We start from the raw sequence: 24937 nt of genomic DNA, 5'->3' as shown, positions 1-24937 counted from the left end.
AATTCTAGGTCATTAATGAACAAGTTGAAAAGTACAGGTCCCAATACCGATCCTTGAGGGACTCCACTTTCTACAGCCCTCCATTGCGAGAACTGTCCGTTTATTCCTACTCTCTGCTTTCTGCTTCTTAACCAATTCCTTATCCACAAGAGGACCTCTCCTCTTATTCCATGACTGCTAAGCTTCCTCAGAAGCCTTTGGTGAGGTACCTTGTCAAATGCTTTTTGAAAGTCTAAGTACACTGTGTCCACTGGATCACCTCTATCTATATGCTTGTTGACACTCTCAAAGAATTCTAATAGGTTACTGAGACAGGACTTTCCCTTGCAGAAGCCATGCTGGCTCTGCTTCAGCAAGACTTGTTCTTCTATGTGCTTAGTTAATCTAGCTTTAATAATACTTTGTACCAGTTTTCCAGGGACAGAAGTTTAGCTAACTGGCCTGTAATTTCCGGGATCCCCTCTGGATCCCTTTTTGAAGATTGGCGTTACATTTGCCACTTTCCAGTCCTCAGGCACGGAGGAGGACCCAAGGGACAAGATACATATTTTAGTTAGCAGATCAGCAATTTCACCTTTGAGTTCTTTGAGAACTCTCGGGTGGATGCCATCCGGGCCCGGTGATTTGTCAGTTTTTATATTGTCCATTAAGCTTAGAACTTCCTCTCTCGTTACCACTATTTGTCTCAGTTCCTCAGAATCCCTTCCTGCAAATGTTAGTTCAGGTTCAGGGATCTGCCCTATATCTTCCACTGTGAAGACAGATGCAAAGAATTCATTTAGCTTCTCTGCAATCTCCTTATCGTTCTTTAGTACACCTTTGACTCCCTTATCATCCAAGGGTCCAATCGTCTCCCTAGATGGTCTCCTGCTTTGAATGTATTTATAGAATTTTTTGTTGTTGGTTTTTATGTTCTTAGCAATGTGCTCCTCAAATTCTTTTTTAGCATCCCTTATTGTCTTCTTGCATTTCTTTTGCCAGAGTTTGTGTTCTTTTTTATTTTCTTCATTCGGACAAGACTTCCATTTTCTGAAGGAAGACTTTTTGCCTCTAAGAGCTTCCTTGACTTTGCTCGTTAACCATGCTGGCATCTTCTTGGCCCTGGCGGTACCTTTTCTGATCTGCGGTATGCACTTCAGTTGAGCTTCTAATATAGTGTTTTTAAACAACTTCCAAGCATTTTCGAGTGATGTGACCCTCTGGACTTTGTTTTTCAGCTTTCTTTTTACCAATCCCTTCATTTTTGTGAAGTTTCCTCTTTTGAAGTCAAATGTGACCGTGTTGGATTTTCTTGGCAATTGGCCAGTTACATGTATGTTTAATTTAATAGCACTGTGGTCACTGTTCCCAATCGGTTCAACAACACTTACATCTCGCACCAGGTCCTGGTCCCCACTGAGGATTAAGTCCAGGGTTGCCGTCCCTCTGGTCGGTTCCATGACCAACTGGTCTAGGGAATAGTCATTTAGAATATCTAGAAACTTTGCTTCTTTGTCATGACTGGAACACATATGCGGCCAGTCTATGTCCGGGTAGTTGAAGTCACCCATTACTACCACATTTCCTAGTTTGGATGCTTCCTCAATTTCATATCTCATCTCAAGGTCTCCCTGAGCATTTTGATCAGGGGGACGATAGATCGTTCCCAGTATTAAGTCCCTCCTGGGGCATGGTATCACCACCCACAACGATTCTGTGGAGGAGTCTGCCTCTTTTGGGGTTTCGAGCTTGCTGGATTCAATGCCTTCTTTCACGTATAGAGCGACTCCGCCACCAATACGTCCTTCCCTGTCCTTCCGATATAGTTTATATCCAGGGATAACTGTATCCCACTGGTTTTCTCCATTCCACCAGGTCTCCGTTATGCTCACTATATCAATGCTCTCCTCTAAGACCAAGCACTCCAGTTCTCCCATCTTGGTTTGCAGGCTCCTAGCATTAGCGTACAGGCACTTGTAAGCAGTGTCTCTCTTCAAGTGTCTTTGGCACTTGTGGTTAGGCCTGTGGTAATTTTGCTCTTCTGAATTTATATCCTGTGCCCCTGCTCTCACAATGCCTACTTCTAGGCCTACCCCTTTTAAAATTTCATCATTTCTTTGGTTTTTATCCCAGGGGGGAGGTTTATTTGGAACCGGACCTTTCTCAGCTCCTGTCGGGTTTCCCCCCTCAGTCAGTTTAAAAGCTGCTCTGCTACCTTTTTAATTTTAAGTGCCAGCAGTCTGGTTCCATTCTGGCTCAAGTGGAGCCCGTCCCTTTTGTACAGGCCCGGCTTGTCCCAAAAAGTTCCCCAGTGCCTAACAAATCCAAACCCTTCCACCCGACACCATCGTCTCATCCACGCATTGAGACTGCTAAGCTGTGCCTGTCTGGCTGGTCCTGCGCGTGGAACCGGTAGCATTTCAGAGGAAGCCACCTTGGAGGTCCTGGCTTTCAGCATCCTACCTAGCAACCTAAATTTTGCTTCCAGGACCTCACGGCTGCATTTCCCCATGTCGTTGGTGCCAACGTGCACCACGACCACTGACTCCTTCCCAGCACTGTCTACCAAACTATCTAAACGACGGGCGATATCCACAACCTTCGCACCAGGCAGGCAAAACACCTTGCGGTCTACACGCCCATCACACACCCCACTGTCTATGTTCCTAATGATCGAATCACCCACTACAAGGATCCCTCCAGCCCCTGGAGATATATCCTTGGCACGAGAGGATAGCTGCTCATCCCCCAAGGAATGGGTCCCTTCTAAGGGATCGTTTCCCTCTTCCTCAGCTGGATGCTCTCCTTCCCCGAGACCATCGTTGTCCATGATAGCAGGAGAGCTATCATCATTGGAGTGGGACACAGCTATAATGTCCCTGAAGGCCTCCTCCACACACCTCTCTGCCTCTCTCAGCTTTTCCAGGTCCGCCACCTTGGCCTCAAGGAAATGAAGTCGTTCCCGGAGAGCCAGGAGCTCATTGCACCGAGAGCACACCCACGACTTCTGTCCAACAGGCAGATAGTCGTACATGCTGCAGGCGGTGCAAAACACTGGAAAGCCCCCACACCCCTGCTGGCTTCTTACCTGCATAGTTTTGTTTAAAGTTTATTACGTCAATGGGTTGGAGACTGCGGTTTAGTTGAGGTCAGGGAACAGACGGGCAGAGTGGGGGGCCCTGGCCTCCTCGCCCTGCTGCCGAACTCGCTCTGCTGCTTAACTCGCCTTGACGCTTCGTCAGCTGGGGCTCCCTCTAGCTCTAGCCCCTTCTACACGGCTATGAAAGATGCAGGAGGAACCATGCCCTGCTTTACATCTGGCCACCAGTTTGACAGGCCTCAGGGTTTGAGCCAAAGTTTCATGGTTTTAGTTTCCTCTGTAGAGTCTCAGGTAGGGGTTGCAGGAAGAAATTAAAACTCAGGGTGAGGATCCAAGAGGGCAGACTATTTTCTACAGGGCCCAGTCCTAGTTTTCTTTCTCCATTATAGGGTTTTCCTAGCATGTTTTTTCTAGTCTTACAAGGTAATCCTGTAAATGCCTACTTAAAAACAAGCCCCAATGAATTCAGTGGGACCTCCCAGGTATACGTATAGAGGTATACAGCCTTACTATTTTTTCTCTGATGTGCACCTCTACAGGCATAATAAATCTAAGGACACAAGGGAAAGGGGGCATTAATTCTGCACTGGAGATCAGGTCAGAGAAGAGATGAAAGACAGACTGACTCCAGGCTTTACTCTCTCTTCTCTAACAGGCATGACTCCTGAATTCTTTGGCTGTAACCCACTAAGTCTCAGCGTCTAAAGAGACCCTAACCCTGGCTTGATTCTGTAGGCCCAATTTCCTAGGACGTTTCCACACAAAGGACCCTGTGTATCAATGTAAATTGTATGCTTCTGCCAGTACTTCTTTAGTCTTCGGTCTCACAAACCTATGAACGTGCCAATATGACTCGCTCTGTATCTATAGGGAAAGTTGTTCATGTTCCATGCCAAAAACTAAATTGGGGCAAGCAGTTTTTTACCAAGATACCCAATGAAAATTAACGTTCAGGATAATGTATGCTATTTACCTACTTTTCTGCATGCTGGGTCCAAACTCAGTATTTGAGTTTGGAGCTAGATTTCTTTTCTATGGAGCAATGTAGAAGCTAAAAGGGAAGAATCGGTTAGTGAGACTAGGGCTGAGAGGTAGCTGGCAGCCGAGGAATCCATCTCGCCCTCAAAAATTGTTACTGGTACCCAAGCATATAACAACAACAGCAACAACTCTTCAACTATTATCCCCTGACCAGCTTAAATGATAAATATAAAACAATACAATTCTGCTTTCACCTTCACGGATAGCTGGTATCCGTAATAGGTTTCGTTATTACTGAGTTTTTCTGCTGAGGAGTGTGTGTCCTCAGAGGAGCCACTGCCTAGGGTTCAGGCTGGGAAGGACCTACAGTCCCAGCTGAGGTGAGGATGCAGGGCTTGGCAGGCAGCAGAAGAGACAGAGCCTTAAGCTGTGCACTGTGGAAGCTCACCACTAAATGAATGAGCAGCGCCTCAGTCAAAGAAGCAGTCACCAGGGGCCTTGGATTGGTGCTGGTCTGGAGCCTCCTGAGGGCTGAAAAGGACTTCCCTGGAGGGAGTGTGTGTCCTGGGTCTCAATGAAAGGGGCTGTGGTCTGTTCCTGAGGTATACACTGTTCCGGGGTTGTGATCCAGCTGCATTTCAGATTGACACATCGATGAAGGCAGGATCCACAGAGGTGAGGGAGTTTCTGGGGAGGAGTTGTTGGGGTCTGGGAATGTGGGCAAAGAAATCTCTCTGGTAGCAGGTAATGGAGGCATCACAGTACTTTTGTGAAGGGCTGTAGCTCAGAGGTGGACCATCTGCTTCGCAAACAAAAGGTCCCCGGTTCAGTCTACAACATCTCCTGGTAGGGCTGAGGGAGAAAGCCCTCTGAAGCACTAGAGAGCTGCTGCCAGTCAGTGTAGACAATACTGAGCTAGTGTCCTGGCTCCCAACTAAAGAAGCAGACTCAGGACCTGAAGACTGGATTTTTCTGCATGAAGCTTTTTTCAGGAAATCGATACAGGAACACAGCATCCCACTCTAGGCAGGAATTAGAATACTGGAACATCTTTCAGGATTCCAAACGGTCTAGACTTATCTTAGGAACAAAGCACAGAGGCAGCAGCAAGGAGCTGCTGCAACGGTGCTGAACAGGCATTACCAAACTTTTATATCCAGAGTGCAGGGGAATGACTTCTGCTGGTTAATTCTAGGTCTTTCTCGCTTTTGCTATAAGGTGAAAGCTCTTTCTAGAAGCTGAAAGCATCTTCTGAAGCCGTCACTTATCTAATTTCCTTGACCTTGGTGGAAGCATAAACTGCAGCTCAGACTGATTGCTTTCATGTTGCTCTCTCACCTGTTCATTAAGTTTTAACTGTTCCATAGCGAAATCTGGGCTGGGTGCTCAGACTAGATGGTTCAGGAGAAAGGAGGAGGGGTTCTGGGCTTTTCTCAGGAATTCTATTAGCAAGCCCAGATGCTTCTGAAGTCCTTTCCCCTGTACTGGCAACCCTCTCCCCACTCTTTATCCTTGCATTCTTGCCAAAGGTTCATCTTGGGGCACATGACGTCTAGATGGACCAATGGTTTGTCTCAGTGTATGGCAGCCCCCTATGTTCTTCTTAGGGCTTCTTCCACTTTCTCATATGTGGAGGTCTCTGAGTAAGGCATTGTATCCTGTGATGGTCCGGGAAGGGGGTTTCCCCATAATACCATGGCCCCAGGACTACTCTATTGATGTAGAAGTGTTTCTGTTTGGATACAGAGCCACACCACCTTCTAAAATAGACATAAACAGTATGGGCTGATGGCAGCCTAACAGGAAGGGGGATATGGTGATAGCTTTATGCAGTGAGCTCACTCCACGGCTTTTCAGTCTAGACTACCAAGAAACCACCATGTTTTATAAGTGCTGTTGGGAGAAATTATGCATCCATTTAGGTGGCAAATCACACAAGCAGCTGTCTCAAGGATGCAAGTTCAAATGGTGCCTGTGTGGTAGCCATTTTGTGTGATGTGGACCTGTGTGACAGAAAACTAGAGTGTGTTGAGTGATGGGGCTGGCCTATGATATTCTGCGGTCTGAGGCAGAAAATCCAAGTGGTCCTCTCCCATTTACATGGAGCTCAATCCACTGGGAAGTCCTCCAGCACCAGCCCCACTGAGATGAACCAGAACTGCACAAAAGGGCTACTCTTCATTTCAGTGGGTCTTGCACAGAAGAACTTTCCAGAGGATTTAGGTCTCTCAGTCTTCTACTTGGCTGACCTTAATGACATCTAGAATTTTCTGCTGAGGCAGCAACCTAGCCTTGCCTCATGCCAACAAGGAGAGTGGAGTGGAAGAGAGCCGGCTGACAGGAAAGGGAAATGCTTGCTTCCAAGGTTAACCCGTTCTTCACATTCTTCCCCCCCCCTCTTTCTACTTCTTACTTCTGGTGGACCAGGTGAGATCTGCGGATTCCGCATCCATGGGGCAGGGGTGCCTTTTGAAGCAGTGACCCTGGACAAAGCAACAGGCGAGGGATTGATCCGGGCTAAAGAGCCAGTGGACTGTGAAGCTCACAAGGAGCACACTTTCACCATCCAGGCCTATGACTGTGGTGAAGGACCTGATGGTGGCAACACCAAGAAATCACACAAGTAAGAGTGATGATCTATTCTTTTTCCTCTTAATCTGCCAAGGCATTTGGGGAATATCATATGTGACAGAGTTCTGAACTGAGACCCCCTGTCCCCCCGAAATACCCTTCATTCAAGAAATGTGCAATACTGTACACTGAATTGCTATGGAATGTTTAAAAGTATATATTATAAAGCTTTTAGTCTAGTGTCAGTACATTTCATAAATGTGGTCAGTGTAGAGTACGCCACACAAACTCTGGCAGGTTTCTTTGGGATTTTAACCAGTGCCACTTTTTCTTGCCTTCTGTGTTGGCAGCTACTGCCAAAGAGACCTCTGTTGAAATTGTCAGGTTTAGATCTTCTGTCTCCTATTTTTTCATTTGCTTTATGATTGGAAAAGTCTAATATTCTCACTCTGAAGTGTATTTTGTGTTTTTAGGGATTCTCCTTGTCAGCAGCACACAAGTCACCCAGGATTTGAGCCACATGTTACCACTAATGCAGGGCTGAATCTCCACCCCGGCCCCTTTTTGTGGGATAATTTGTGTGCTTAAGGCAGCCATGCTGCCACTCAAAGTGGTAGCAAGGCATTTATTTTTGTAAGACAGAAAAAGGAAAGAAAGCCCTTCATTCATTTCATCTTTAAAGATAAAACAGATGTCCTTCTGAAAATTCTTAAAAATGAAAAACTTTTGGGGCCAGGTGAATTCTAAGAATTTTGAGGGTTTTAAAGATGATGACTGTCTGCACGCACACACGCACACGCACACACACACACACACACACACACACACACACACCCTTGCCATCACCTCAGCAGCCTGGTATTCTTGGGCCATCCTGTTTCTGGAATACTGCTAGACTGCTGAGGACAGCCAAGCTGTTGCTTGAAGCAGCGGCAAGTCTTTATTTCTATACAGAAAAAGAAAGAAAGATTACTTTTCATCTTTAAAAGTAAGACTACCAATGTGAAAATTATTAGAATCCCCATCCACCCACAAGATTAACCTATCTTCATAGAGGGAGTTCATTATCCAAAAAATGTACAGCACTAACTACCACAACTTTGTCTTGGAATCTGTTTCATTGCCAAGAGCCAGCCATGAAGTATATTGACAAAGAAGAATGCCTCTGAGCATATGCAGATACATTCCCCTTACTAGTGAGTAACTACAGCCAGTCCTTCTGAATAGAGGGGTTCACGGCTTTCCACCGGCAGGCTTGAGGCCCAACATTTCTCTTCTTTAGAAAAGAGGCCCTGGACTCAGAGGTTTATTGACCCTTTCTTTTTATTCAGGGCCACAGTGCACGTGCGGGTGAATGATGTTAATGAGTTTGCTCCAGTCTTTGTGGAGAACCTTTACCGTGTGGCAGTGACAGAAGGGAAACTCTATGATCGTATTCTGCGTGTGGAAGCCATAGATGGAGATTGCTCTCCTCAGTACAGCCAGATCTGCTACTATGAGATCCTGACTCCCAATGTCCCCTTCCTGATTGACAATGATGGTGAGAACCTAAACATACTTCTACCTGCTGAATTGCCCTGGAAACTGGACCAACGCTGATACAGACTTACAAATTGTACCACCAATGTTGTTTTTTGGGCAAACTAGATGATACTTGGGAGACGTGTAAACCCTCTCCAAGTGTGTTTGGGATGATGATTTTAACTGAAAAGCAGCTGTCGGAGGCTGCCATTTTCAGTGGAGGAATGGTGGGGAGTGCATCTTTCACCCTACATACGGTATGGCAATTCTGAGTGTGAAAATGGCAGGAGCAATACAAGTTATACAGCTTGTAACTCCACTGCCATTCTTCTGCTTCTGATCACAACTTCTGATTCTGTTTTGCCATTTTAAATAATGGAGGTGACAATTCACTCATATCTGTTGTATTGTCTAGTTTGGCCCTTACGTTCTGCTAGATGACAAATAAAACTCTGTATGTGTGTATGAATACATCCATACGCATTTCAAGACCAATAAATACTATATTACAGGAACCAGATTGCCAGGTTGGGTGTGTGAATGTTAGCGGAGAGAGCCTCTAGCAATCTTTGTCCTTGCAGCTTGTTCAAAGGAGACTCAGGCAAGTTACATGAGGATTGAGGCTGATTCTCATACTAACTCATGGATCTTTCTGCACATTGGGTAGCAGCAAGTCTGGGTTTGCCACTGGGTGTACATACACTGTGGAGCTTCAGTTAATCGTAGATCTCTGATGAGTTGCCTGTATTATACTTGTTTATCTCACACACATAAGCTTGCACCTAAAAATGTGAAATACGATGCAGTGCTGAGGGCTTTTTCAGGGATTGTATCACACTTTTTATAGTGATTGTGTTTGTCATGTGTTGTGTTATTCTGATGTTTCCTGCAATAAGCACAGTTAGAGGGAAGATTTGTGAGGCTCTCTGGCAGACTCCCCTGAGTGTTTAGGGATGTGAATGGGCCCTTCATACTTTAACACCAGCATTCATATTACAAACATGACTGTGGCTGCGTAAAGTGGGAGGTAGCCCAAAGAAAGAAACAGATGGATCATGTTACTGGGTGATTATTGAAATTAATAGAAGTGCCCACTATGTGTGGTCTAGCCCAGTGGTTCCCAACCTTTATGAGCACAGGACCCCCTTTATAAGCTGAATTTTTTTTGTGACCCCCTCCCCCCAGGGAGGCAGGCTGGCTGCCAGGAAGGAAGGGGGAAAGCAGCCTTTCTTTGCAGCCTTGCTTCTTTTTGCTTCACAAAAAGCCCTCTCCTCTCATTCTAAGTAAGGGCGTTGCCAGTAGCAGCAGTGCAAGGAGACAGGAATCAGTGATAGTAATCCCCTCTTCTTCCTGGTAGCTCCACCCTCAGCCTCCTTTGGCATCTGCCATGTATTTTATAGGCAGATGCCTGCCCTTAGTGCGCCTGAAAGATGCTCTGGTGCTTCAGCAAAAGGCCTCCCCTCTCGTTTGGAGCAAGGGGGAGGTGTCATCTGCAGCAGCAGTGGAAAGCAGACAGTGTGGAAGGAATGAAGACTTTTAAAAAAATAATAATAAATAATTCATTTATTTACTGTTCACGGCCCCCTCTGGATTACTTCGCGGGCCCCAGCCCCCAGTTGGGAACCACTGGTCTAGCCTTTCCTTATGCCATAGCTGTGGACAAGAATCCACCTTACTCCTTCCTGGAAGTGGGAACCAAGGGATGTTTGGGGTCTCTCCTAACTCTGGGATCTTACTTTTTTCCCCCCAGGAAATATTGAGAACACTGAGAAACTGCAGTATAGTGGTGAGCGCCTCTATAAGTTCACAGTGACAGCCTATGACTGTGGAAAAAAGCGAGCCTCTGATGATGCAGAGGTAGAAATTCAGGTGAAGCCGACCTGTAAACCCAGCTGGCAAGGTATGAATGTGTCTCCTTTCATCCTCTGACTCCACCAAGGGATCATTAGAATCCTTTGCCTTTTATTTTTAACTCTTCACCTCTCTGTATCTGATGGATGCCCACTCATGCTAAACTGCATAGCCTGATGCATATCAACTTGAATATCATATCATATATGAACATATATACATGTGTTATGGTAGTGGTTAACATAATTGCTTTAGCCTGCTCAATCTTATGTAGCTTTTATGTTATAACCTGCCCTGAGATTATTACAATGAAGGGTGGGCTTACAAATCAAATAAATTTTATAATCAAATTTAAAATAAAATATATTAAAAATAAAATATAACCTATTGTATAATGTATATGTATAATTATATATAATAGGATATATATTTTATTATATATTAAAACTGGAGGAAAAGACTAGGCTTTTCAGGTTCTTTTAAACAATCAAAAAAGAGTGTGTGAGTGAACGGGGAGAGGAATTCTAGAGGAAGAGGAACAATGACCAAGAAGGACTGTGTTCCTCATTGCCCCCCTCACCAGATCTCAAAAGGTGGGGGCAATCTGAGCAGGGCCTCTGAAGAAGATCTGAAAAACTGGGCAGGCTTGTGTGGGAGCAGGTGCTGTTTCACATAATTTGGTCCCAAGTTATTTAGGGCTTTAAAGGTTAAGAGCAGGACTTTGAGTTGGGCCTAGAAACAAACTGGCAGCCTGTGTAGGTTAAAAATAAAAAGGGCGTTTGTACTCTTTTCCCAAGAAAGCTGGTAGGTTTGTTAAGTCTGTGCGAATTACACCAGCCTGGACATATTTTAGATCTGGGTCCTTACATCATTTTGGGCACAGAGGGGTGGATATAAAGATTTCAGCCATGGAGCACAGTGTGTTGGGAAATTGATGGTTTTAACTTATCTTAATGTTGACTGTTGTATTTACTTTCTCTGTTGGTAATCTACCCTGAGGTGTATGGACAATGGGTGGGATACAAAGTATAAAAATATAATATATAAATAAAAAATAAAATAATTTTCTCATTTAAAACTCTCCAACAGGTTGGAATAAGCGGATAGAATACACCCCAGGCACGGGCAGCCTTGCTCTTTTCCCCACTATTCACCTGGAGACATGTGATGAGCCCCTGTGGAACATCCAGGCCACTGTGGAGCTACAGACAAACCATGTGGCCAAAGGTTGTGACCGTGACAATTACTCTGAGAAGTCACTGCGCAAACTCTGTGGTGCGTATTTTCTTATCGCCAAGCAATTCACGTAGGAGAAGTGGATGGGAGCTCCCTCCAAAGAGACTCATAGCCAAATCATATGAAACCCACCTCATGGGCAAACCATGGGTCAATTGCCTAACAATTTTTATCCCAGTAAGACTGGGAGGTGGTGGTGGTGGGGTAGCCTTTGGCTTCCTTAGAGGCATGCCTATCGTATAGCAAAATTAGGTGGCAGATTTTGGGTTGTATAGATCTGACCCATAGGACACAATCTATTGGGAAGTTACCCTATGCAAGGCCCATTGAAATGGGTGAGCCCTGGACAAGAGCACTCTAGGGCAGTGGTTCCCAAACTTTTTTTCCCCATGGAGCACTTGAAAATTGCTGTGTGTTTTGGTGGATCACTGAATGATTTTTCTGCCTGTTGTAGCAATTGATATGTGCTGTGCTAGATGCTGTATGAGTAAGATCCTCCGTGGCACAGAGTGGTAAGCAGCGGTAATGCAGCCGAAGCTCTGCTCACGGCCAGAGTTCGATTCCAACGGAAGGAGGAAATCGAATCTCCAGTAAAAGGGGTCGAGGTCCACTCAGCCTTCCATCCATCCGTGGTCGGTAAAATGAGTATCCGGCATATGCTGGGGGGTAAAGAAAGGCCGGGGAAGGAACTGGCAATCCCACCCCATATATACGGTCTGCCTAGTAAACGTTGCAAGACATCACCCTAAGAGTCGGAAACGACTCGCACTATAAGTGCGGGGACACCTTTACCTTTAGATGCTGTATGACTTTGAATTGTATTTTTGTTGCTTCTTTCCTTCCTTATATTGTATGTTACTGTATTACTGTTTGCAATCCATAGAATTCAAACTGCAATACATTAAAATATAACAATAGAAATAAAAGAAGCAATACAATATGAATATTTAATGCCTCCTGAATGAAGTTCACGGACCACAGTTTGGGAACCCCTGCTCTAGGGTTCTCTTCTGCCACTCCTTTACATTTCAGTGGGCTTAGATCTGGAAATATTTTTGATAGATTGTGTCCCATGTTAACTAGTGGATATGGGGAGGGGTGTCCTATGGATTTTCTGTTCTTGTGCACCAAAATGTCTTGGTCCAGCCTTGCCCCTTTGTGAAGGGCACCAATCCACAGTCTTCAGATGAAGCTCCTGTCTTCTAATTTTCCTCTTCTGGCCCCAACAGGTGCTGCCACAGGTGAGGTAGACCTGCTTCCTGTCCCTAGTCCCATGGCCAACTGGACAGCACGACTCTCAGTCCATTACAGCCAGGACAGCAGCCTCATTTACTGGTTCAATGGCAGCCAGGCAACCCAGGTGCCCATGGGCAGTGGAACTGGTGCCCTTGAAGGACTGAGTGACCATTTCACCTTGTCACTTTGGATGAAACATGGTGTGACGCCGAGTAAGGGGAAGAGGGAGGAAGAGACAGTGATCTGTAGCACCATGCAAAGTGGTAAGAGCCTCTTTCCTTACCCCAGGCAAATATTAGAATAGATGTGGAAAGGGTGTTGCTTATTGGTAGGTCCCGGGTTCAATCCCTGGTATCTCCAGGTAGGGCTGGAAATGTCCCCTGTCTGAAATCTTGGAGAGCTTCCAGTCATTTTAGACATTACTGAAGTAGATGGACCAAAGCTCTGGCTCAGTATAAGGCAGCTTCCTATGTCCCCCTCTCCAGAGTCTCTCACATGGAGCTTATAAAGAAGGGAAATATTCCACTGAAAACAGCAATGCTTGCTTCTAATTAAAAACGTGTAGGTTCCGGCTGTAATCCTGTAAGGCTGCAGTCCTCTTGCCCTATGCTGATGTTATTTTTGTTACATTTATTGTTTAAATGGAACCCTGGAGTTGTGCTGTATTGGACTAGCACAATTCACCATTAAAAAAAGTTGTGGATGCATTTGTGCCTTTTGATTGGTGCACCCACGTGACAGCAAAAGATGCAGATTGCCTTGTTTGTTGAAAGCCCATTGAGCAAGTTTTTTTTAAAAGATAATGTGAGACAGAGGTAGAGCTGAGGAATACTTCTAGAGACCTAGGGGAAGGGGTTAGTGCACATAAACCATTATTTAAAAACAACACCTTGATCACATCTTCCCCAAAGGACAAAATAGGGCCAGTGCGTGTTCTGCCAGCGATAGATATCAGATAATAGGGGCTGTCCCTAGTAAATAGGGAGAGTTGGAGCATCTGGGAGAGCAGAACGATCTTTGATAAACCAGGGCAGACTGGTCAGAATTCTGCTGCTGCTGAATTTGATGCCCCTGCCCTGTCTATCTGCAGAGGATGGATACTCCCATTATTCCCTTGGTGTTCATGGCTGCCGCATAGCTTTCCTCTACTGGCCACTGCTGGAGAGTGCAAGGCCTGTCAAGTTCCTCTGGAAACTGGAGCAGGTGAGGAAACTGCTGCCATCTTTATTCTTTTTCTCTGTGGGTCTTTCTTACTTGTGTACACGCTCACAAACCCAGGGTGCCTACTTTTCACTGGCTGCAGGTTTGCGATGACGAGTGGCACCATTACGCCCTTAACCTTGAGTTCCCCACCGTTACGCTTTACGTAGATGGTGTCTCCTATGACCCTGCGCTCATCCATGACAATGGCCTCATCCACCCCCTGCGGCGTGAATCTTCCCTCATGATTGGAGCCTGCTGGGCTGGTGAGTACTTCTCAAAATTGCAGACTGGAAAGAAAGCAGAGGGACTGAAGATTCAGTATCCTTAGGCTACTCAGACAGGGATGCAAATTTTCCAAAAGTTTGAAGCTACAAAAGAAAAAAAAATCCAGGAAAAAACAACTCAGATACTTTGGGAACAACTAAAATATGTGCAATGGAATGCAAACCACCCCCCTACACACGTATTGTTGGCTGGGGGTGCATGCTTAGGATGCAGTGTAGTCACTTCCCTGCCTGTGGAGAGGAACACCACTGGGGGGCGGGGGCTGAACTCTATCTAGGTGGGCAGTAAGTAGCATAAAACCTCAAACAGAGCATTTGGGGAGGGGTTGTGGGGACAGGCCACCAGAGACTTTGGATCCATGGGATCCAATGTTCTGCAGATCATCAGCACTGGAGCTAGCATAGCAAAAATGGGCAAAAACCTGGAGAGAGCCACCCTGCCACTCCTTCTGCTCTGAATGGTAGGAGCCCACAGCACTTATGGACGCAACAATCGGGGGATTGTTCTGTCAACTGTCAAACCTAAAAAATTATCATGTTGAGCTACTTAGTGCATTGTTTATACTCTAGCTAGTAACAGTGGTGGACAGTGTGGTGGAGAGGTGGCACTTACTTGACCTCCTGACAGCTGAGTTGCTGCTACTTACCGGGAAGCAGAAGAGGAGAGGCAAGGTGGTGAGGAGGCCACTGCAAACACATCAGCAGAGCCAATCAGGTCCTCCTGCCAGTGCAATTGCGCCACATTGACCCCCCTGCCACCTTGCCCTTCCCCTTCCCGGTAAGCAGTAGCCACTCAGCTGTTGGGAGGTCAGGTGAGTACTGCCACTCTACCACGCTGTCCACTACTGGCTATCAGTTGGCACATAAAATAACATTATTTGGTATTATGTGAAAAGGTATATACATTATCTTGGTTTTAGTACAACAACCCCCCCCCCCGGTTACCAGAGAGGTATATCCAGAGAGTCGGAGCCGTACTCTGTTGAGGCCCAAGCATGTCTTTCTGCCGTTTAGTAACTAGAGAAGATAAACCACTAGCACTGTGGTAAAAAAGGAAGGTTTTTTGTAGGCTCAGATATAGTATCAAGAACTCGCCATTATATTGCAGAAGCAGAAGAAACATTTTTCTAAAGAAAAGGCTGAGAAATGAATATCTTAATAATACAACTAACATAATTGCATTGAACATTTCTGAAAAATAATTTCCTGAAGTCGTTCCGTCTGTTATTTCCCCATTCCAGAAAAATGGAGAAGAAGACCTTCCCCCCCCCCCCGGCCTTCATGTCTTTATCAAGGCATGATACATTCCAGTAGATTGTTGAAAGAGATGCTTCTGTCAGCAGTGCCAAAATGATTCCGTCCCAGTTTAGCAAGCCTCTGGGGCCTGGCTGACTAGAGCTTCAGTAAAAAAAAACAACCCAAAGCTTAGAACTTCAGTTAATGCCACGCAGAAAGTTTATCTTCATCAATGAAGGTTCAGTTTATTGTTTGTAACTGAACGTAGGAACAATCGGTGTTTGGTTGGCTTAGCAGAAATGGGCTTCAGGCTTCAAGAAACCGGGCATGGAAACTAGAAAACGCTGGAAAGGCTGCATAGTTCCCTTCCTCAAATCCCCAGTGCCATCCGCTTCCTTTGATTGTCTTTAGTGAGTTAAAGTGAAAAGTCTCATAACCCATTCTCCAAACAACAGACGGCACATCTGAGGTGTGACAGTTTGGCTGACTCCTTCACCAGTGCAGGGCCAGCTACATAATTAGGTAGAGTGAGGTGGTAGCCTCAGCTGATTTTGGATGTCAAGTAGGGACAGCAAGTAATTCATTTATTATTGTTCAGTTTTTAGTGGCAGGGAGAGTTAAAGGCAACACTCAAAAGGTGACTCTCTTTCAGTGTTTTGAATTTCATTTTATTTTGCAGAGGAGAGAAACAAAGAAAAAATCAAACTGAACGAGAACTCCACAGATTCGGGACAAGGTAGTTGACATTCTTTGTCACCAAGCATGGCTCTGACCCCTCTTCACGCATGCCATTCCCTCCCATGGCCCTTCCCTTTCCCGTCCTCCCTGGGAAGAAAGTCTTGGCACCTCGGTAACTTTGGCATTGTAGCTTCTCCTGGGCAGGATGGTGGTTTAATCTCTGTGGTTTGTGAGAGGGCTTGAAGATGGGGCAGAATGTAGTTCATCTTGCTATCAAAGCTGGTCTGTGAGGAAAGTTTTTTTTTTTTTTAATCATGTTAACAAATATAGTTCAAACATACCAAATGGTCTTAACTAATAAGTTACAACAGCTTGGTTAACTTTTTAGAGAAGTTACAAAATAAAAATATATGTATACCGCAATTTTGTAAGAAAGATCAAAGCGGTTTATAACTATTATCATACAATAAAAATAACATACCATATTTCTCCAGAGTGTCAACCTTTCGAGGAGCCCCCTGATTTGCCTTTCGCTATTACATTTCCCTGGATGGTCTTTGGGGCAATTTCTTCTCTTGATACACTCTCTGAAACCACAAAGAGGAAACAGGGTCTGTACACTGTCCTTGGCAACCCCTTCTGGCTCCATACTGTGGTCTCTCTGTTTCTCAGCTGCCTGTGCATCCAAGACTTCTTTCCCTCTCCTTCCTTCTGAGCCTTTCCTCCCATTTGCAATTCTTTCCACCCCCTTTTCTGTGCTCCGTGTTCTCTTCTTTTTCTTCCCCTTTCTTTTCATCTGTCTCTCACACCATCCCTCCTGCTGTATCCCCCTTAGGAGACCCTCTGCTGATTCACCACTACTTCCATGGTTACCTGGCTGGCTTCACTGCACGTCCTGGCAGCCTTGAGAGCCGGGAGGTGATAGAATGTCTCTATGCCTGTCGCGAAGGGCTGGACTACAGTGACTTTGACAGCCTTGGCAAAGGAATGAAGGTACATCCTGAAGTCCCCTCTGATGGCATGACTTTCCTCCCCTCTGCTAGCACCTTGGCTTGGCTTCCTGCCCGCTTCTGCCTCCTGCAGAATCTCCTCGTGTTTTCCTATGTGTGTCTCTTGGCCTACTAACTTGAACCCTTGCCAGGGAGCCTGGCTCAAAGCTTCTTTACCTCCTCTTTTCCCTACAGGTTCATGTTAACCCCTCCCAGTCTCTTCTCACCTTGGAGGGTGATGAGGTAGAAACCTTCAACCACGCAATCCAGCATGTGGCCTACATGAATTCACTGCGTTTTGCTACCCCAGGAGTCCGACCTCTCAAGCTTACCACTACTGTCAAGTGAGTGTCAGAGCTAGCGGCATAATAACCTCCATGCTTCTGGGTGTGAGGAGCAAAGCCTTACTTTTTCAGATTTGTGGGCAGGTATGGTTCTGCTGCTCAAATTACTATTATTTTTCTTATTTGCTCAGTGCCACCAATGCATACAAGGTGCTTTGCAGAGTCAAACAGAGCTTATAGTCTAAATCTTAATAATAATAATAAATAATAATAATATTAAATTTATTAGTCGCCCATCTGGCTGGTTGTCCAGCCACTCTGGGTGACGTACAAGATAAAAAAAATACATTAAAACGTTAACATTTAAAACCATAACAATAAAAACCTAACCCACCCCAAAAGCCTGCCTGAAGAGCCAGGTCTTCAAGGCCCGGCGGAAGCTCATCATAGAAGGGGCATGGCAGAGATCATTTGGGAGAGAGTTCCACAGGGTGGGGGCCACTATTGAAAAAGCCCTCTCTCTAGTCCTCACCAGTCTAGCTGTTTTAACCGGTGGGATCGACAGAAGGTCTTCTGAGGCTGATCTTGTTGAGCAGCATCCCTGACGATGCTGGAGGCACTCCTTCAGATAGACTGGGCTAAAACCGTATAGGGTTTTAAAGGTCAAAACCAACACCTTGAATTGGGCCCGGTAAACAACAGGTAACCAGTGCAACTCCTTCAGCACTGGAGTGATGTGATCTTGCCGGCGGCTGCCTTTAATCAGACGAGCCGCCGCATTCTGTACCAGTTGCAGCTTCCGGACCGTTTTCAAGGGTAACCCCACATAGAGCGCATTACAGTAATCTAGGTGAGAGGTGACCAGGGCATGTACTACCGGTGGGAGCAGATGGTTGGGAAGGTAGGAGCGCAGCCTCCATATCAGATGGAGTTGATACAGCGCCGCCCGGCTCACAGCTGAGACTTGAGCTTCCATGGTCAGCTGGGAGTCAAGAATGACCCCCAGGCTGCGGACCTGGTCTTTCAGGGGCAATCGTACCCCGTTGAGCACCAGGTCCACATCCCCCAGCCTTCCCTTGTCTCCCACAAACAGTACCTCGGTTTTGTCAGGGTTCAGCTTCAGTTTATTCCTTCCCATCCAGCCACTCACCGACTCCAGGCACTTGGACAGGGTTTCTACAACCAACCTCGGTGCAGATTTAAATGAGAGATAGAGCTGCGTGTCATCCGCATACTGATGACATTGCAGCCCAGATCTCCTGATGATTGCCCCCAGCGGCTTTATATAGATGTTAAACAGCATCGGGGAGAGGATGGAACCCTGTGGCACCCCACAAGTGAGAGGCCAAGGATCCGAAACCTCATCCTCCAATGCCACTCTTTGGTACCTACCAGAGAGGAAGGAATGGAACCACTGCAATACAGTGCCCCCCATACCTAACCTCTCCAGGCGGTCCAAGTGGATAACGTGGTCAACGGTATCGAAAGCTGCTGAGAGATCAAGGAGGACAAGGAAGGTGCATTCGCCCCTATCCCACGCCCTCCTCATATCATCTACCAAGGCGACCAGGGCTGTTTCAGTCCCATGTCCAGGCCTGAAGCCCGATTGAAATGCGGGGCTTCAGCATAATAGCAGGGGGCAGACAGCAGAGGGATCAGAGAGAAGAAGGCAGAGGCAACAGGTCCCTTCTTTTACTTGAGATAATTGCTCTTAGTTAGTCTTGAGGATTGGTTCATGATTAATAACACTTTCAAGTGCTCAAAGTGCTTCAGATATATTATCTTGTAATACTTACAGCAAACCCTGAAAGTAGGGATGGGGAATCTCTGGCCTGTGGGTCAATCTTAGCCTGCCAGATGGTCCAGTTTGGCCCGCAAGGCCATTTTCCCCAAACCATGGCCAGCTACCCATCAGCTGACATCACTGGTGACATCACCTGATGGCCAGGAGGACAGGGTTAAATCCTGCCTTGGCTGCATGTGCCTGTTCCCAGGAGGGAACAAGCTCACACACCCAAGGCAGCAGGATTTAATCCCTGCTCATCAGCTGCAAAAGCACTTTCAAGCAGACCAGCATTCCTGTTTGAGCCTCTGAAAACAGGAGCGGGTGAGGGGAGGCTGTGTGGTACAAAAGAGACTTTAGATTCTGACAGTGTGCAAGCTTTGAAGTTACACAGAACCAGTAGGAGAGATGTTGCTCCAATAAAGGTCTCTCACTTGCCTATTTTGCATGTCTCATTCCCTTTGCTGCTGCTGCTGCTTTTAAACATATCTGAATTGATAGGTCAAACATAAGAATCATCCTGTGCTCAGCACAAAAAACAGAAAAAAATTGCACTTCCTGATACATAGGATCATGCTGTGAGGAAATGGACATCTCAGGTTCAATTCACCTGAAAGATAAGGCTGCGATTCCCAAATAGGCTTGGACAGGCGACATCCTCATGAGAGGGCCTCTGTTATGTTTATATCAATCAAAGGGGACAGCCCCTAATTTTTAGGCTGCGTTTATCTTCTGTACATGGCTGTTTTTACTGCTTTTTATTACTTAATGGTATTGGGTTGTTTTCAACATAGCACTAAAGAGATTGTTCTATCAGCACAAGCATTTCTGCTTGCCCGACTTAATGACCTCCCCTCTCCTCCCCTCATGCACTGTACTGGGTGTTCTCTGACCCTCTGGAGCAAATCTGAGGAAGACGCAGGGGTGCGCAGGGAGAGGAGTGGAAAGTCATGTTGTGCTTGTGCTAGTGGGAATCCTTCTGCTGGCTTCTGCTAGTGCAGCGAGTTACTTGAATATAGCTCGTTGCTTTTACACATGGGCACATACACCCCTGTTGTACGTTGCCTGGAGCATTGGTTACAGTGGAAAGATAGGATATCAATTTTTAAAAAATAAAAATATGTTCTTAAATAAAGGTGTTCCTTGGCACAGGTAATAAAAGGGTGATTTATTTTCCTCCCTTCTTCCGTTAGATGCTTCAGCGAGGAATCCTGTGTCTCCATCCCAGATGTGGAGGGTTATGTGGTTGTACTTCAGCCTGATGCTCCTCAGATCTTACTGAGCGGCAGCTCTCACTTTGCCCGGCCTGTATCTGATTTTGAAGGTCCTGAGGGAGTCCCTCTCTTTCCTGACCTCCAGATTTCTTGCTCCATTTCACATCAGGTAGAGGCCAAGAAGGATGAGAGCTGGCATGGCACAGGTGAGCTGAGTACTTCAGTAGAGATGCTGTAGCAGCAAGGGGCAGGGAAAATGACAACCCAGGAAGCAAAAGCCGAAGACAATCTCCCAGAAGCAGGAAGTGCCATCCTTCACCAATCTGATCCTGCATGGAAGTTTCCTTCCCAGTCCCAGTTTTGTGAACAAAACCCTCCTGAAACAATTTAACACTCTATTTTTCCCAGTTTGGCAATAATAATTATGTTTATTCTGTGACTAAGACTAAGCACTGTACAAAAAAACACCAGTATGTAAAGACAATCATATCTCTTGATTTGTACTAGTATAATTGTCATGGTGGCCCCTGGGAACTGTAGTTTGAGGATACTCAGAGATCCCTAGCCTCCCCCGCAGAATGCAGCGCCCAGTGTTCTCCTTGGGAAGAGAGAATGGGGATAAGACCAGCTTAGGTCTGTAGGGTTGCTATGGCCTGAAAGGCCTACAACTAAAAGAAGGGGGCAACAGAGGACCACAAGGGCAAAAGAAGAGGAGCAGCATCAACCAGGATCATGGGAGAAGAGGTAAGACATTTGAATTGAGGCTAACGTTGAGTGAGAGTGCATTCCAAAACCAATAAAGTGAAGGCAGATGTAATACTTATAGAGCATTCCCATTATCTCCAGTGTCAAACTCTGAAAAAAATTGATTCTGCAAATGTGAAGCAGAACCAGGCTGTGTATAATGCTGATTGACTGCCCCCTGTGACATCATCAATCAACCCTCCTCCAATCCCAGGAACACTTTTGCACTTTTCAAAAGCATCCCTTTAAAGAATGAATGAATAAATGTATTCACGTCCATGTAAAGCTTTTAAAAATGGAAAGCCCACCTGAAGCATGGCTACAGGGGCCAAGAGCGATGGTGGACCCAGAATTTGATTTCCTATTACAGATGTCTGCTGTCTGAGTTCTGAATCCAGGCTCACCTCATAGCCAAGAGACGTCCTTTGAGATCTCTTTCAACATTATACCTACTTTCTCCCTAAGGAGCAGAAAGAGGAATGGAGTTGGGAAGCAGAAAGAGGAAGGAAGATTACAAAGCTTCATCCGCTGATTTAATGAGTAGGAAGGCATGTAAGGAGATGGAAGAGAAATAAGAGAGAAGCCGATGGGAAAGATCATGAAGAAATTTTAAATTAAGAGGTCATCAGAACAAAACAGGGAAGGGAAAGATACTGAGGGCAGTGAAGGAGCATGAAACTTTAATGGAGATTTGTTTCCTGGTCAGAAAGGAAAAATCAGTTTTACAGAGCAAAGTTTTTGACCAATGTACTGAGAAACTAGTACATGCACCAGCAGGCTTCTCAAAGCATGTAATGATACTTAGCATTTACATAGGGCAATTCACATTTGCTATCTAAGTGATCGTTGCACTAGATCTATACAAATTATGATCCCTATATGGAATATGTAGTGAGCGTGTGTGTAATATGCTAAGAGACCGTGGCTTCCCTAAGACCACTGCACCTGTGTGAAGTAGACACTTGCTCCACTACTCACACCTGAACTGTTTTCTTTTTCTTACTTGAAAATGAACCTTGGCGTAGAGAGAAAATGAATGTGAAAAGTGTTTGGAATAGGTAGTGCAACAATTTGGTTCTATTCGTTACTTTAAAAGTGGCATCTTTTGCAGTAGCTCAGGAGTGAGGAACCTTTGGCCCTCCAGATGTTGTCGAACTACAACTCATCAGCTCTAACAAGCATAGCCAATGGCCAGGGATGAGGGCAGCTATAATGCAGCAACATGGGGTGGGGGGGTGGAAGGTTTCCCACACCTGCTTTAGCTGCTCATGAAACAAGAGGGACAGTAATTAATTTTTGTATTTGTTTGATTAACCATGTCATATCAGACCTAAATATCATTCACAGGGAAAGTTGCATTTTGATGTTTAGGCAGTAGTGTAGTGGCAAGCTCAGAAGTGCAGGATCTCTTCATGAAAGTCACAGCTGCACACCCCTCCCCCCCCTTTTTGCTGCTGGGTTGCGAATGAGATCCTTGTCAATGCCATTACGTTGACCTAACAAGCCCATATCGATTTGAGTTCACTGTATCCGCTGCTTTTAATGTTTATTCCCCTCGGGAAAATATTGATAATAATATTGATACTTTCAAAGGAAGTGCTGATATTTTTAAAGGAAATATCAATATTTGTAAATGCAGATAAATGAAAGGAAATACCAATAAATTGAAGGAAATATGGATGAAATATCAGTATTAATATCTATATTAATATTGTTTTGTTGTTTGTTGTTGTTTTATAGTGTTTTATTTCTTTCTGTTTTAACGTTGTGTAAGTCGCTTGGGGACCTTCAGGTGTCAAGCGACTAATAAATCTAATTAATATTATTATTATTAATATTAATATCAACATTAATAACAACAACAATAATAATTCAGACATGGATTTTTTTTTAAAAAAAAAATCAGTTTCCAAAAATCACCATGGAAAATCACTACATAAAAATCCGATGTGCAATGATAATGAATAAGCTAATTAATTGAAAAATTGGTACCAAATCCGAATTGGGCAGAATTCTAGCACATCCCTAATAAGCACACACATCCTGTGCTACTTTTGAGATCAAAAACAGTACTCTGGGTATGGTTGTGGGTGGGTGTTGTCCCCTCCCCTCTGCTGAGTTTGTCCACATGTGTATATGTACAACTGCAAGGAACAGATTCTTCAGTGCAGCACCACCTACACTCTGGAACTCCCTGCCCATTGATGTTAGGTAGGCACATTTGCTATATTGCTTTTGGTGCCTGCTTAAAACCTTTTTGTTAGGTAAGCCTATCTAGACATGTAATTTTGACATGTATTTTAACATGGAATTTTATTTTATTATGTAACTGCTTATATTTTGAAAAAGTTTAGGTCAACTTTTTACAGCCGATTCAGTATATTAGGGAATATTTTACATTGGTTTATGTACACCGCTTAAAGGTTTTGGTGATGAAGTGGTATATAAATCCTGTTAAATAAAATAAAAGTAAGCTGTATGTCCCCCCCTCTGATGAATGGGTATAAGTTGTTTGTCTGTCTAAGAAGTTTTCAAAAAATGTTAGGGGGGGAAATGAAGGGTCCATTCCCCACTGCCTGGTGAGATAAGAAGGGGGGAAAGAGAATGAGTCCCTTTTTATTTCTGAAGAGTGAAAGAAATAGTCCTCTGAGCTCCGTGGAGGAAGGGTGGGGCATGGATATGTAACAAATAAATAAATGAGATATTGTCTCTACCTTCTCTCTTGGTCTTACCCATTTTCCTTGCAGTGGCAGATACACGGATGTCGGATGAGATTGTTCACAATCTGGATGGTTGTGAGATCTCCCTGGTTGGAGAAGACCTGGACCCTGAGAGAGAGTACCTGCTCCTAGATGGAGCATCCCTGCAGCAACGGGGCCTGGAGCTCATCAACACCTCTGCCTATCTCACTGTCACAGGTATGCACTTTCTAGGCAGCTCTTCCTTTATTGGCATCAACCAACCCCATCGCAGCACAAATGTGGAAATGTCTCTGGCCCTATAAAGTCCTGATCATCCAACTGATAGCTTTCTAACTGAGAGCCAACTAGTAGTAGTGGTACCTGTTCCATGTGTTAAAGCCAGATCTGCCTCGATCATGTATAAATAGGAGTAGGTGCATCAGATTTCAACAAATGGGGTGTGTAGGTGGCACGTGTGTACAAACTCCTCTCCCAACTTCACTTTACCTCCCCATAGTCTCTCTCCCCCTCTCCCTCCCCCCAGGTATTTCTGTATCTTAGATGAGCTCTAGTACTGAAAGTGAGTTTGCTTAGGGGAAAAGTACCTAGGAAGATACTGTAGACTGTAGGGAGACAAGCCACCTGTGCAAGGAGACAGGGAGAGGATTTAAGCACTGGCCCCTGTTGGGTGCCCACCAAGTGCCGCTATCAGATCTAGTCTGAGATTCAGTGCCGTCCATGATACTTTGTTTTTGTTTCAGTGTCCTCCTCTTGCCTCTCTCTGCGGATATGTGGTATTGGATGTAGCATCCTGAGAATGTCGGCTTCCATTATTTAAAAACACAAGGATGTTTCTAATCTGTAAAAGTACCTAGGTAGATGTGAAAGTGCATCAGCAATGTCTCTGGTGAAACCTCTGAAACAACCTTCTTCAACTTGGTGCCCTCCACATGTTTTGGACTACAACTCCCACCATCCCCAATCAGTATGCCTCTGATGGCTGGGGCTGGTGGGAGTTGCCATCCAGATGTTTTTGGATTACACCAGGTTGGTGAAAGCTGCTGTAAAGCACAAGGTGGGCTAAATGCCATTTCCAAGGGTCAGGAAGTCCTACATTTTCCATTATCTATCCCATGACTCGCATCCATTTATCTATCTATTTGCAAACAGAACTCATTATATGCAAATATGTGTAGTTTATACAGATTGCATGATGCTGATTTCTTATGCAATGTTTGGGTGGCAGTGGCTCAGTTTTTTAATTCTTTCAGTGCAAGAGTACTTGCTGCACTGGGTATTAGTAGATCCCTTGCCTTGTTCTTCATGCAGTCTTTGAGGAGATACTGAGTTAGTGCTGTTGGGCATG

The 24937-nt window shown here is 45.1% G+C and overlaps 1 protein-coding gene across 2 annotated transcripts in view; it reads left to right on the top strand.

The window, feature by feature from the left end:
• The window catches only part of CLSTN3 (calsyntenin 3), a 40068-nt gene that overhangs the window by 8474 nt on the left and 6657 nt on the right, over positions 1-24937 (top strand). For both annotated transcript variants that reach the window (XM_061636640.1, XM_061636631.1), the window contains exons 3-14: positions 6488-6683; positions 7963-8171; positions 9903-10052; positions 11093-11278; positions 12469-12738; positions 13566-13678; positions 13779-13941; positions 15878-15934; positions 16712-16869; positions 17061-17209; positions 20126-20352; positions 23638-23808. In XM_061636640.1, coding sequence (XP_061492624.1) covers positions 6488-6683; positions 7963-8171; positions 9903-10052; positions 11093-11278; positions 12469-12738; positions 13566-13678; positions 13779-13941; positions 15878-15934; positions 16712-16869; positions 17061-17209; positions 20126-20352; positions 23638-23808 — 2049 coding nt within the window. The remainder of the gene's footprint in view (positions 1-6487; positions 6684-7962; positions 8172-9902; positions 10053-11092; positions 11279-12468; positions 12739-13565; positions 13679-13778; positions 13942-15877; positions 15935-16711; positions 16870-17060; positions 17210-20125; positions 20353-23637; positions 23809-24937) is intronic.

The sequence above is a fragment of the Rhineura floridana genome, chromosome 1 (genome assembly GCF_030035675.1).
Source record: "Rhineura floridana isolate rRhiFlo1 chromosome 1, rRhiFlo1.hap2, whole genome shotgun sequence".
NCBI classification, from domain to species: domain Eukaryota; kingdom Metazoa; phylum Chordata; class Lepidosauria; order Squamata; family Rhineuridae; genus Rhineura; species Rhineura floridana.
The sequence above is the reverse complement of the archived record's forward strand: the minus strand, read 5'-3'. Positions and strand labels throughout refer to the sequence as shown.